Here is a 12,725-nt window from a genome sequence, read left to right as displayed (position 1 = left end):
CATTTTCATAAGTTAATGCATTTAATTTACTCTGTGTTCCCTCACAAGGATGTCACCTCCATGAGGGCAGGGATATTTGCCTGTTTTATACACTGCTGAGTCGCCGGCACCTAGAACTGGGCCTGGCACATAGTAAGTATTTGATACCTGTCTGTGGAAAGCACATATTTGTTTCTTCAAGGGCATTTGACTCCAGGGATCCTACAGCAAACAGCTCCCTTCCCCCATCTGCTTGGGCTCTGGAAATCCCCACCTTTGGGGGAACCCCTTCCTGCAGCCCCAAGCTCAGGACTCAGGGCCTCTTTGTTTAACAAACACTCAGGTAGCACTTCCTTGAGCCAAGCCTCAAGCTCATGGCTTCAACGCGTTCATTCATTTGGTCCTCACAGCAACCCAGTGGGGTGGATACACTTATTATTTCCATTTCATAGATGAGGAAATGGAGGTCTGGAGAAGTCAAGTCATTTGCCCAAGGCTGGTAGGAGGGGAGGAGTGGGACGGAGCCCCATGCTGTCTGGGAAGGGTTGACGTGGCCCCTCCAAGCTGGGGGCGTGGGCGGCTTGTTTCCTGCGGAGGAGGGAGACAAGGGCAGACATTCCCCTCTCCCCTCCCTCCATGCGTTGGCGGACAGGCCGGCTGAGTGGATGCCCCACTCCGGGCTACCCGGACCCCGCTGCCAAGCTCACCCCCCATGAGGCCCAAGAAAAAAGGTAAGTAGTCTGGGGCGAAGGGAGTGGCGGACGGTCCAAGAGCCAGTGGTCCAGGAGAGCTTCCCGGAGAAAGCTGCATCCCTCCTGGAGTTAGGGGACAGGTGGCTATTTAGAGGCTGGTCTATGTGGTCATGGGCTGTGGCAAAAGCAGAGCTGAGAATGGTGGCCCAAACTGGGGGTTGGGGCAAGGCGGGTGGGCTCAGCAGAGTCGCGGATAGTCAGGGCCGGGCGGGGTCGGGCTCCCTCCCGGGGCGATGATGAAAGCCCAGGTCGCTATTGCGCTGACCCGCCCGGCGGGCGCAGATAAGTCCCAGCAGGACTGAGACAGCGGGACACGCCCCCTCGAGGCACAGCCGCTCGGCCCTTCCCGCCCCAGGCCCCGCCTCTTCGTCTGGCCCCGCCCCCGAAGCGCCGAGGCACCCAGTGGCCTGCCAGTGTTGAGTGGGTGGGGCCAAAGTTGCCCCGCCTTCAGCCCCTCCCTTCTCTTTAGGCTGCTCGACACGAAGTCGGGTGGGCGAGTGGTGGGCGTGGCTTGATAAGGCCCCGCCTCTCGCCGGACCCCCGCCCGGAGACCCCTAGGACGCAGCCAGCCGCCGAGGAGCGAGGCTGGTGGGCGGGGCCAGGTCAAGCTCCGCCTCTCCAGGCTCTGCCCCCTCCGGCCGAGTCTCCGGCTCGCAGGCGGGCGGGGCGTGGCTCCCCGCGACCCCGCCCCGGCCCCGCCCCGGCCGCGGCCGCGGCCGCCTCCTCCGCCGGGCTCGGCTCTCGCAGCCGGTTCCTCTTTACATAACGGCGCGGGGCGGCATGGGCTCGGGCCACCGCCTCCGCCCGGCCGCCCGCCCGGACTGTCGCGGCCCGCGGTGGCGCCGGCGGCGGCAGCGGAGTTTCCCCGGCGGCGGCCCGGGGGCGCATCCTCCCGCAACTGTCAAGCGCTGGCGGCGGAAATGATGAGGCGCTGGCCATTTTCCGAGCCCGGGTTTCCTGCCTGAGCCCCGCGCGAGCGAGCCGCGAGCGAGCAGCCGGCGCGGGAGGGGACGCGCCCGGCGGGGGCCCGCCCGCCCCCTCGGGGTTTCGGGGCCCGGGGGCGCGCGACGCCATGGGCCGGCCGGGCCCGGACGCCCTGTCTCTCAGGTGAGCCCGCCCGCCGGCGCCCTCCTGGGGCGGGGAGGGCTTAACGGGGAGACGAGGCCCCGTGGCCGGCTCTGCCGGGTCTCCGCGCTCCCCCACCGGGGCCCAGATACCGTCCTGCAGCTAACTCGGGGGGTGCTCGGGGGGGACCATTCCCCAGCCCCTGCGACAGCCACCAGCCAACACCCCACCCACACACGTGCTGGGGATCTAACGGGGGCAGCTGAGGCGGTGGGGGGCTGAGGGAGGGCATAGCCGACACCCCCAGTCCGCCCTGCGGCAGCCCGGCCGGTCGCCGGCAGCAGTCCCCTGAACTTGTGCCTGGCGAGGGGTGGGGGGTCATCGCTTGGCACCTTGAAAGTGAAAGTAGTCAAACTGAGGCTGTGAGAATGGGTGAGCCCTCGGTGGAGGGACGGCGAGGGGGAGCATATGCCGGCCCCTCCCCAGTCCCCATCCCCGATCCCTGGCCATGTGGTCAGAGGGTGGCACCTGGATCCAGGAAGCCGCTCTCCCCGCTCCTTGCCTTGCCAAGGTGGGCCGCGCCAGGCACCCACATGCCACTGAATTTGGGGTTCACTTAGGGATTCCAGAGCCCGGGTCTTTTGGGAATGATACTCTCACACCACCTTCCAGCCGGGGGTTCCTGGGGAATCCCCCCACCAGAAAAGTCCGGAGGGGGCGTGGGTCGTATAGGTCAGCACAGCCAGGAGGGTGTTTCAGAGGCTTCTAATGCCTGGTGCAGAAATCCCCTCCCTTCCCTCCCGCTGGCCAGGGGAGCCTTTGCTTTTGGGGGGGGAGTGCATTTGAGGAACTGGGGAGGGGGGTCTGCCTGCCTGTCCCGCTTCTTTTTTTCTTTAGTTTCCTCATTCTCCTGTTTCTCTTCCCCATTCCCGGCCACGATGATGTTGTGAGGAGGTCATTGCCTGCAGCTGGGGGCCTCCAGGGAGGGGCATGGCCAGGCCGGGCTGAGTGGGAGGAAGTGAAATCAGGTGGCGGGTGGAGGCTTCAGAGCAGAGGGCCTGGCAAGGCGACGTCTGCAGGCCAGGGTCCCGCTTTGGTGGCAGGAGGGGCTGAGATCCGACCCAAACCCCCTCACCTGGGAGAGGATCGTTCCCTACCACCCGCCAGCTGCCAGGCCATCGTGTCTCCCCACTTACAGCCTGGCCTCGGGGCACTCACTGCCAGGCCAGCGGGCACATGTGTCCCCAGGGATGCCGGTGCCGGTGTATCTGGATTTCCCGTCACTGACCTGGCCACCAGAGCAGAAGCAGCTCTGGAGGCTCCTGCGACCTAGTGGCGGGAGAGCAGGCAGAGGCCACCTGGGCAGGCTGGGCTCAGGGATGAGAGGCCAGGCCCCCTGGGGGAAGCCGGAAGGGTTTTTAGTACACTTTTTGGGAGCCTTTTCCCACAACCCCCCTCTGGGAGGGAGAATCCTTCTGAGCCAAGGGGTGAACATTCCTAGAACTTCTGCGAGTCTCCGAGGGCCACGGAGCTGGGAAGGGGCTGGCCAGAAGCAGCAGCAGCTGGTCTGTGGGCCTTTGGGGCAGAGGAGGGGCCTGGAGGCTGAGGTCATGGGCAGGTGGCCCTTGTGAACCTCAGTTTCCCCCTGTGTAAAATGGGATAATAATGGTTTGCAGGGAGGATTTAATGAGCCAGTGTGTGAAAAGCACCTGCTGCCTGGCACCGAGAAAGGGCTCAGTCACAGGTGGCGGTGGTTTTGTTACTGCCATCATTAGCGTCATTGTTAGTGGCTGTGGGACGTTCATTGGCGTCTCCCTTGAGCAGCACTGGAGTTTCCAGGGTGTTCGGGAGAGGAGTCACCTGGGCAGGACGAGGTGATGGCACTTCCTGGCTATGGGGCCTTGCTTAACTGCCCCTGCCTCAGTTTCCTGATCTGTCAAGTGGGTGTGATAACAGCACCCATTTCTTGGGGGTCGCTCGTACATAAATGAGTGGATTCCTAGAGTGTTCACAATGGCTGGGTCAGAAGGAGACATAACAGTGGGTGTTATCTTTTTTGCTGTGGATGCTTTTCCTTCCTTATGTCCCTGCCCCCAGCCCTCTGAAACCTCCTTCTCTGAAAACTAGAACTTTCTATGGCAAATCAGGTCCTGTAGAACTGCTCCAGATGTGGCTGCAGCTGGGTTGCCCTGCAGCAGGTCACCCTGTGGGGGCCCTTGGCTTTGTGGGTCAGGCTGTGACACCCCTGGACACTCTCCATGTCCCAGAGCTGGAGGCACTTGGAGGGACCCCCGAGCTGGAATCCAGGGCCGCCTGCCCCTGGTGAGGGGAGACAGGATGCCCTGCCCACTCAGTGAGGTGGGTCTTGGGGTCCCGGCAGGGAGCTGCCCCCAGTCTGGGCCAATCCCCCTCCCTTAGCTGACAAGGCCTCTGGGGCCCAGTTTATATATCACCTACACCCTTCTGAGGGCCAGTTTTCTTGAGGGTGTCCCATTGCTGTGAATCCACGGGTTGGTGACTTAACGTCTCTGAGGCAATTAAGTCGGCATCTGTGAAAGGGTCTCAGCTGCTGTTTTGGCCCTGCTGCTGCCAGACGTGACGTCTTGGGCAAGTGACCTGACCTCTCCGGGCCTCCCCTGCCCACTGGAGGCGAGAGTTGTAGTTTCCCGGGGGGTTGTGCAGAGTATATGAGCCTGGCACAGGGTAGGGACATGAACTGTGTTGGCTATATTTGCTATGGCTGTGTGACCTTGGGCTTGTCCCTTAGCCTCTCTGAGCTACAGGTCTTTTCATCTAGGAAGTGAGGGTATTAACAACTCCCTGATAGGGTTGTTTTGAGAAGAGGAGGCGTGCATAATGCCTGGCATGCAGTCAGTGCTCAATAAGTGCAAGCTACTGCTATTAATGCCCAAAAGGGGCTGGCACTTAATTGCCAGGTTTCCTAGGAAAACGGTCCCCAAGGGCCCCGGGGTGTTCAGCATCTTTGGCTGGGCGGGGCAGGAAGCTGCTTCCATCTGGCGGACGAGAGCCTGCGCGGAGGTGTAGCCTTCCCAGCCAGACCCGTTCCAGCCGCCCCCTCCCCCTGAGGAAACTGAGGCAGGCAGGCTGCCCAGGGGAAGTGACTCAGCTGGGGTCACTTGCTGAGTCAGGCCTTATTGGACCCAGGAGCCCTGTACCCCAGCTCTGCAGCTTCTAGGGGTTTGAGGTTCCTTGGGGGAGTAGGCAGGTCCAAAGGCCTGGCAGGGGGACCATGGCCACAGCTGGAGACCCACTTAATTGGGCCCTGCCACCTGGGTGACCAATGTTCCTCTGTCAGGGCTCTGGGGTTCCACTGGCCACCACTGGGCTGCCCAGGCCAGCATCCTTCCTCCCAGCAGGGGCAAGGGACACTTCCCCAGGGGAACAGGTCCTCCTGGCGTCCCTGGCCCCGCCCCAGCCGGAAACCCGGCAGCTGAGCAGATGGATGGAAGATTTTTCCTCCCACGCCACCCTGTCAGGGGTCGGGGAGGGGGGCCAGCCACGGGCTTCCTTGTGAGCCAGGCCCGGAGCCCCTGGGGGCCCGCCCGGATGTGGCCCTCCCCCCTCCCCCCGCTGGCCAGGGGGGCCGGCTGCTGCCCAGGACGTGTGTCCCCAGGGAGTCCTGGGAGGGAGGAAGTCTGTGCCCTGCTCGCAGGGGCTGACTCACACGGTGCCTGATGAGGGCCTGGCTGCGGGAGGCTGGGGGCGCCGATGCAGGGGGGCGCACACACAAGAGGGCCGCTGACTCGGAGCCTGCCCTTCTGGGGCTCCCAGTCCGGTTCATCTCAAGGAGAGGCCCAGAGAGGGTGAGGGGGCGGGGAGAGGCACACAGGAGCCCGGTGGGCGTGAGGACAGCCTGAGGCAGTGAAGTGAGAGGTCGCCCCGTTAGGGTCTCACCCTCTTCTGCCCTCGGCACAGAGGCACTTAAAGGAAGAAGCCACATCCCGGGATGGGGAGGGGTGGGATTCAGAGGGAGCTGCCCATTCTCGGGGACATGGTCCCTGGCTTTCCCCACCTCCTGAAGCCTAGTTGGGGCCGTGGCGGGGGTGTCAGACTGGGGGTGGGGACAGAGGAAGCCAGAGGACATTTCCTGTTCTGGCAGACTGTGCTGGCCTGATAAATGTCCCCGGGGCACTAGGTGACCCCAGAGAGGGTGCATCAGGGCCCTGCTGGCTGCCCAGTGGCCTCCCCAGGGCCCCAAGCCTTTGCTCTGTAGTTCTCATGGGCTTCTCTGCATCCGACAGCTGGAATGTCCTGGAAGGGCAGTGGCCGCCTGCCAGGCAGTGTGCGCTGGGATCCCCTCAGCTCTCTGGGCCTCCTTGGGCACAGGGTCTGGGCTCCTGGAGCAATTGGTGCTGCGTGTGGGGAAGGCAGAAACGTTCCCTGTGACCTGGAGTCAACCCAGAGGCCTCCTTGGAGGAGGTGCCCCCCTCCGAAAGTGTGAGACTTCCTGCCCAAACCTCTGTGAGCTGGGGGCAGGGGAAGGTGGAGGCTCTGGACTGTTTCATGTTAATTTCATTCACCACAATTTGCAAAATCCTTAAGCCTGGGCAGGTGGCCCTCCCACAGGTGGGTAAAGGCCTGGTAATTAGAAGGGAAATGTTAGCTTCCTTGAATGACGTCATTGTCCAGGGCTGGTGGGTAGCAGGGGGCTGATGAACCCCATCTCTGGGGTCGTGGGTCAGAGGGGCCCCATGGCTCAGAGCCAGCTTCCCTGCTGCTCGAGGTCCTGTGATTTCTCCCTGGCTGGGTAGGGGCCCGAGGGTCCCTCGGGACGGGTGTGCTTGGAGAGCGGAGCGCCAGGCCCAGGCCACTGCTTCAAGGCCCTCGCCGGGTCGCCCCGGCAGACACTCTGGTGGACACAGTCGTGTTCTGAACTTGGGGTCCTGAGATGCAGACCCACCCCCACCCCCAGCTGGTAGGCGTGAAGCTAGTTGCCTCCATGTGTTTGCTGTGGGGACCTGGGGCCGGGGGTGCCGGGATGCACCAGGCGGAGATCTTCCTGCTCCACAATGTCCCTGTCCCTCCCCGGCTGTGGGATTTGGGGAAATGCTGGTGACCCCCGTAGCTGGGAATGTCCTGTCGCAGAGCCCAGGCTGAGCAGGCGGCGGGATGTGAAGGCCCCTCTGTGTGGAAGGTGGTTTGTCCTCTGGTGGCTGGGATACAAGTGCCCCAAAGACCCTTGCTTCTTGTCCCCTGCAGTCTAAGCCTGGGGGTTCCTGGGTCTCCCCGGTGTGATGAATAATTGCTCCCTGCCCTGAGCTTATCGGCCTGTGATCGGTTACTCTTCGTCTGTGCCTGGCACATAGTAAGCGCTCAATAAACGCTACTGCCTAGGCCCGGGAGGGGACCCTCTGGCTGTGGCCTGCCTGCCCTCCTGGCCAGAAAACCTCCCTGGCGCAGTCCCCTCGCTGGCTTGGGCTGCAGCTGACAGCTCTGGCTGCCGATTTCCTCCTGGAGCAGCCTGAGCTGCCGCCTGTCCCCTGAGAAGGCCTTTTGTTCGGGCTCCCGTGACGCCCCCTGCCCAGCCCATGAGGCCAGCTCCCCTGGCAGCTTCCCGTGCAGCGGGCCTGACCAGGAGCAGGCGTGCTGGTCTTCTCCGACGACAATGGTCATGAGATAGCGACGGCCACTCGTTGAGAAGCCCTGTGCCAAGCACGGACGGACAGCAGTCCTGAGAGCGTTCCCAGGGAACGCCAAGAGGAGGGCTTCAGCCCATTTTACAGATGGCAACACTGAGGTGTCACACACGAGGAAGGGGCAGAGGCGGGACGTGACCCCAGGTTTGCTCAGTAGCTCCAGGGGTCTCTGGGTGGGGTCCCAAAGCCTTTTCTCCCACCTTTGCTGGCAGCCCAGGGTGGTGGGAGCAGGACTCGTCCCACCCCAGCGGTTCCTTGGTTCCCACAAGTGATGATTTTTGGAGCCTGGGTTGGCAGGAATGAGACGGCCTCTTGGCCCTCGGGGGGTGTGCCCTGGGGTGGGGGAGGTGGATGGTGAGCAGTGTCGCCCGTTTAGCCAGCTCTGCCCCTCAGCTGCCGTGTGACCCTGGGCAGCCTCCCCCAGGCCTCGGTTTTCCTCTCTGTGAAATAGACACAGTGGTAGGTTCCCTCACTGGGGGACTGAAAGAGTGACCTGTGCAGAGTGCTTAGCACAGAGCAGGGGACACAGAGAGGCTGAAATAGTACTAGTATCATTTACCATTACCATTTTTGTTTTCTTATTTTCACTTTATGACTGTTTTCCTGACCACGCGGTGGGTTTGGGACGTGGACAGAAATGCCGACGGCTCCTGACTCTGACGGGAGGGAGCTCAATGTCTTACGTCCCCTCTCACTCATTCAGTGAACGTCACTGGGACGGGAGCCCTCCTTGTGTGTGGCCGGGCACTGACCAGGCATTTTGGCGGTGCCCTCTGTCACCAGCCATGGGACCTGTCTCAGTTTCTCCATCTGTACAATGGGAGCAGTAATTGGACCTCCCTTCCAGGGCTGTTGAGAAGCTTGGGAGAGTTCATGTTTGGCAAAAATGGTGAGAAAAAGGCCTGATGGGTAGTGAGTGCTCGGGAAATGTCATCGTCCCTACGGGGGGATCGGAGGACAGAGCGCAGTGCCACTGCCAGGACAGAGAGGGAGCCTGGAGTGGGCACAGCTGTTCCGGGGAGGCTCCTGCCAGGGTTTGGCCCTGCAGTCAGGCTTCAAGACTGTGCCGTACGGGCTGGACAGGGACAGGTGTTCCAGGCAGAAGGACACAGACCCAGGGTGCCCAGAAGCTGGGCTGGCCCAGGCGGAGGGGGAGCTGGTTGATGCATCTACCGGGAGAGCCACAGGTTGCAAATCCAATGATATCTTGCATTCGTATGTTCATTCATTCAGCATTCATGGGGCTCCTGCTGTATGCTGGAACTGGAGACGGAGCACGGGCCAACCCCGGCCCGGTGGAACTCACAGTCTGGCGGGGAGATAGTTGGGTGACAGCGCGTGGCCCGTGTGCGGAAGGACAAGTTTGGGTCTCCGCGTGGCTGGGGGCTCAGGGAAGGCTTCTCGCGTGCGCAGCTCGGGGCAGCCAGCGGGAAGGGCAGCGGAGCGGCTCGGGCCAGCGCCCAGAGACAGCGGCGTTTCCGGGGGCGGATCGCTTGGGTTGTGTGGATGGGGCAGGAGCCCGGTCTGGAATCAGAGCTCTGGGCCCCCCCGAGCCATGAGGGCAGCGCCGGCCTCCCCTGTGTCGAGGCTGGGTGGGGGGGACTTTGAGGTTGACCAAGGACAGGTGTCCACGTGGGGGTGAGGCCCACCCCCTTCAGCCACAGGCAGAGCATGGCAGCCAAGGGCAGATGTGGCCTCTCTCCTGTCCCTTCTGTCTGGCAGCTTTTACTGCCTACTTGCTATGTGCAAACCGCCTACTGTGTGCATGTTCCGAGGACGCTGTGATGTGCCAAAATGTCGACTGTGTGCCAAGCACCCACCCAGCCAGGGCAGAGGCACCTGCTTGCACTGTGTCTAGGTACCCTGCCGCCATCAGCTGCAGGTCTCCACCGTGGCCCGGAGGTGGCAGGGGCAGCCTCGCGTTGCCGCTGTCCTGTAGCTGTGCCCAGCGTGACGGGCCACATGAAGGGGAGGTGCCTGTGGAGTGGCGTGTGGCAGAAGAAACCCCATTTTGGGGTTTGGATCTCCACCCACCTTGAGCCCCCTTTTGAGGAATCCTTACAAACAGCTTATAGGGTGGACACTATACTGTCACCTGCTTGACAGATGAGGAAATGGAGGTTCAGAGGGGCCCAGTCAGGTGTCAGGCCAATATGTGGCCCCCTTTGTAATGTGAGCCCCAGGGGAGCAGGGGTTTTTGTCTCATTGACCATTGCACTCCAGGCCTGGCACACAGTAGGCGCCTGGCACACAGTAGGCCCTCAGTGATGTTTGAGAGGGAGGGGCAAATGAGGGAGTGGATGGAGGTGGCATGTGTCCCCGGGCCCATCTGGCTCTGCAACCTGTGCCCCTGCCTGCTGGCCCTGCCTGAGAGGGAGAGCCACTGGCGTGGCGCTGTTTGCTCAGGGCGTGCTTGGCGACGACGTCTTGTGCCCGGCCTGGCGCCAGAGCGGGGAGCGCGCTTCTCGTTCTCTGTCCTGAAGAGCAGGCATGGACACATGGTCCCCAGCAGGGGCCCAGGCCCAGCCAGGCGTAGGAGGACGGAAGGACAGACTGACGGTGACAGCAGAGGTCTGAGCCGTTTGGCACGGCGGACGGACGCAGAGAGGAGGCGCTCGGTGCCATTTTGATTGTCCTGTGCCCGAGGAAGGGCCCTCCGGCCGGGGGAGGAGAAGAGGGCCTCCACTGAGACGGGGTCTGCCCGTCCTGAGAGTGCCCCATCCGAGCAGGAAACCCCTCTGCACCCCCGTGAGCCTCGTTAATTTATTCCTCTTGTCATTTTATATTTATTTTGTAGACCCCAGCAGGACACTCGTATTGTAGCCGTGAGATAGCGTAACAGCAGCCAGGCCTTCTGGCACTTTCCTAGCTGTTAAGGCCTTCATGTTTATGAGCTCAAGTGATCCTGTGAAGTAGGCACGATCTTGTCACCCTTTTACAGATGGGGAAACTGAGGCAGACGGAAATCAAGTAACTCATTTAAGGTCACACAGCTAGTAAGTGGTGGTGCCAGAATTTGAACCCAGGCTCCACAATGTGTGTTCTTAACCCTGTTCTCTAGAGAGAAGTAGTGACAGTCTTCCTCAGTTACTTCTGCCCCTCCCCCCACCCCAGTTTGCGTTCCTCCGCAGAGGTCAGCCCTGCTTCAGGATGGGTTTGCTTCCGCCAGACCTTTTAATTTTTATGCATAAAAATTAGTTCAGTTTTATGTGCATGTTTACGGAGATCAGATTGTACAGTTTGTGGCGTTCTGTGGTTTGCCTTTTTGCTTAATGGGGGGGTGCCCTGGGGCTCTCCGGAGGTGGTGGAATAGGTCTGGCTCATCCCTCCCAACTGCTGCAGCGTATTTCAGCCTGTGGATGCACCACAGTGTGGCTCACTGGTCTTCCACTGCCAGGCATTTGGGTTGTATCTAATTTTTCCCTGTTATAAACATGGAGGCGGAAGCGTCTATCGGGGAAGTGTGTACACACCTCTGTGCCTATGAGCAAGTGCTTCTCTTGACTAGAAGAGGGATTCCTGGGTCTAAATCTGATTCTGCCAAATTGTCCTCCAAAAAGGCCGCACCCCTTCACAGCACTAGTAACAGCGGCTGGGAGTGCCCGTTTTACGCATCTTCACCAGCACTGGGTATCATGGTCGTTTAGGATTTTCGCTGTTGCGCTGGAGGAACAGCTCGGCTCCTGGGACTGGTTTGGAGTCGTCGTGTGCCGGGTGCTGCTCACGCCTTTGCCATTCATTCCCCACGTGTCTTTCAGCCCGGCCGCCCCGCCTCGGTCTCCGCCATGAACGGGCCCACCCTGCAGCCGTCCTCGGCCGCCCCGGCCTCCCTCGCTGCGACGGCGGCGTCCCCGTCGCCGCGGGGCTGGAGCGAGTTCTGCGAGCTGCACGCGGTGGCCACGGCCCGGGAGCTGGCCCGCCAGTACTGGCTCTTCGCCCGCGAGCACCCGCACCACGCGCCGCTGCGCGCCGAGCTCGTGTCGCTGCAGTTCACCGACCTGTTCCAGCGCTACTTCTGCCGCGAGGTGCGCGAGGGCTGGGCGCCCGGGCCCCCGGGGCCCCGCAGCGCGCCGGCGCGCGACTACCGGGAGACCGGCCGCGGGCCCGCAGCCAAGGCCGAGGCGCCCCCGGCCGAGCCGGGCCCGGGCCCCGCCGCGCCCGCCCTGCCCAAGGCCCGCAGCTCCGAGGAGCTGGCCCTGCCGCGGCCGCCCGGCCCCTGCACCTTCCAGCACTTTCGCCGCAGCCTCCGCCACATCTTCCGCCGCCGCTCTGCCGGGGAGCTGCCCGCGGCCCCCGCCGCCGCCACCGCCACCGCCGGGGAGGCAGGCGAGGCCCCGGCCAGGCCCAGCCTGGCCAAGAAGCTCCTGCCCTGGAGCCTGGCCCGGGAGCCACCGCCCGAGGCCCTCAAGGAGGGGCTGCTGCGGTACAGCCTGGCAGACGAGGCCTCCATGGACAGCGGGGCACGCTGGCAGCGCGGAAGGCTGGCGCTACGCAAGGCCCCCGGCCCGGAAGGCGGAGGCCCCGAGCGCGTGCTGGAGCTCTTCGACCCGCCCAAGGTGAGTGCTGTTGCACAGGTTGCGCACTGCGCCAGCGTGGCATTCACCGGGTTGAGAGCACGGACGTGGGGATGGGTGACGGTTTTCCAGGTGGTGGCTGCAAAGTGCCCAGAGGGAAGTCTGCCCTTTTAAAAATGAATTTTTAATTTTAGAATCATTTTAGATTTACAGGAAAGTTGCAAAGATAGAAGCGCTGGTTTTTACGCTGCACCCAGCTTCACCTGATAGTATCATGTTACACTGCTGCGTACGTTTGTCACGACTAAGGAACCAGCATTAGTACCTTACTGTTAACTGAACTCCACGGTTTCTTTGGGTTTTGCTAGTTTTTCTTTAAGGTCGCTTTTCTGTTCCAGCATGCCACCTGGAATACCACATGAGATTTAGTTATGTCTGTTTAGGTGCCTCTTGGCTGTGACAGTTTTTAAGTCACTGCTTTTGATGGCCTTGACAGTTTTGAACAGTACCAGTCAAGGATTGTGTGGAATGTCCAGGGACGTCTCTTTTGATTCTTATTTGAGTGTCACTGGGCTGGTGGTGGCAGGTTGGTCCAAGGTCTTTGAAAACCCTGACCCTGATTGACTGTGACAAATAGATGTTTTATTTCTAGAAGGTTCAAAACTGTCGTAGAATTCCTTTACACCTCCCATGCATTGTTGATGTTTTATTTTCTTTTCAAGTTTAAAAAAATGTGTCCTTTTCCTTTACAACCGGCT

At 61.6% G+C, this 12,725-nt stretch overlaps 1 protein-coding gene across 2 annotated transcripts in view; it reads left to right on the top strand.

Annotated features, from left to right (window-relative positions):
• Positions 1 to 1,518: 1,518 nt before the first annotated feature.
• The window catches only part of SH2B3 (SH2B adaptor protein 3), a 35,809-nt gene continuing 24,602 nt past the window's right edge, over positions 1,519 to 12,725 (top strand). The window contains exons 1-2 of one of the 2 annotated variants that reach the window (XM_045534827.1): positions 1,519 to 1,838; positions 11,212 to 12,009. In XM_045534827.1, coding sequence (XP_045390783.1) covers positions 11,239 to 12,009 — 771 coding nt within the window. In that variant the 5' untranslated portion in view covers positions 1,519 to 1,838; positions 11,212 to 11,238. Of the gene's footprint in view, positions 1,839 to 10,964; positions 12,010 to 12,725 lie in introns of those variants that run through there. The other variant, XM_045534828.1, reaches the window with a different exon arrangement.

This window comes from Lemur catta, chromosome 21 (genome assembly GCF_020740605.2).
Source record: "Lemur catta isolate mLemCat1 chromosome 21, mLemCat1.pri, whole genome shotgun sequence".
In the NCBI taxonomy this organism is placed as follows: domain Eukaryota; kingdom Metazoa; phylum Chordata; class Mammalia; order Primates; family Lemuridae; genus Lemur; species Lemur catta.
Note: the sequence above shows the minus strand (reverse complement) of the source record. Positions and strands in the feature narration are given on the sequence as shown.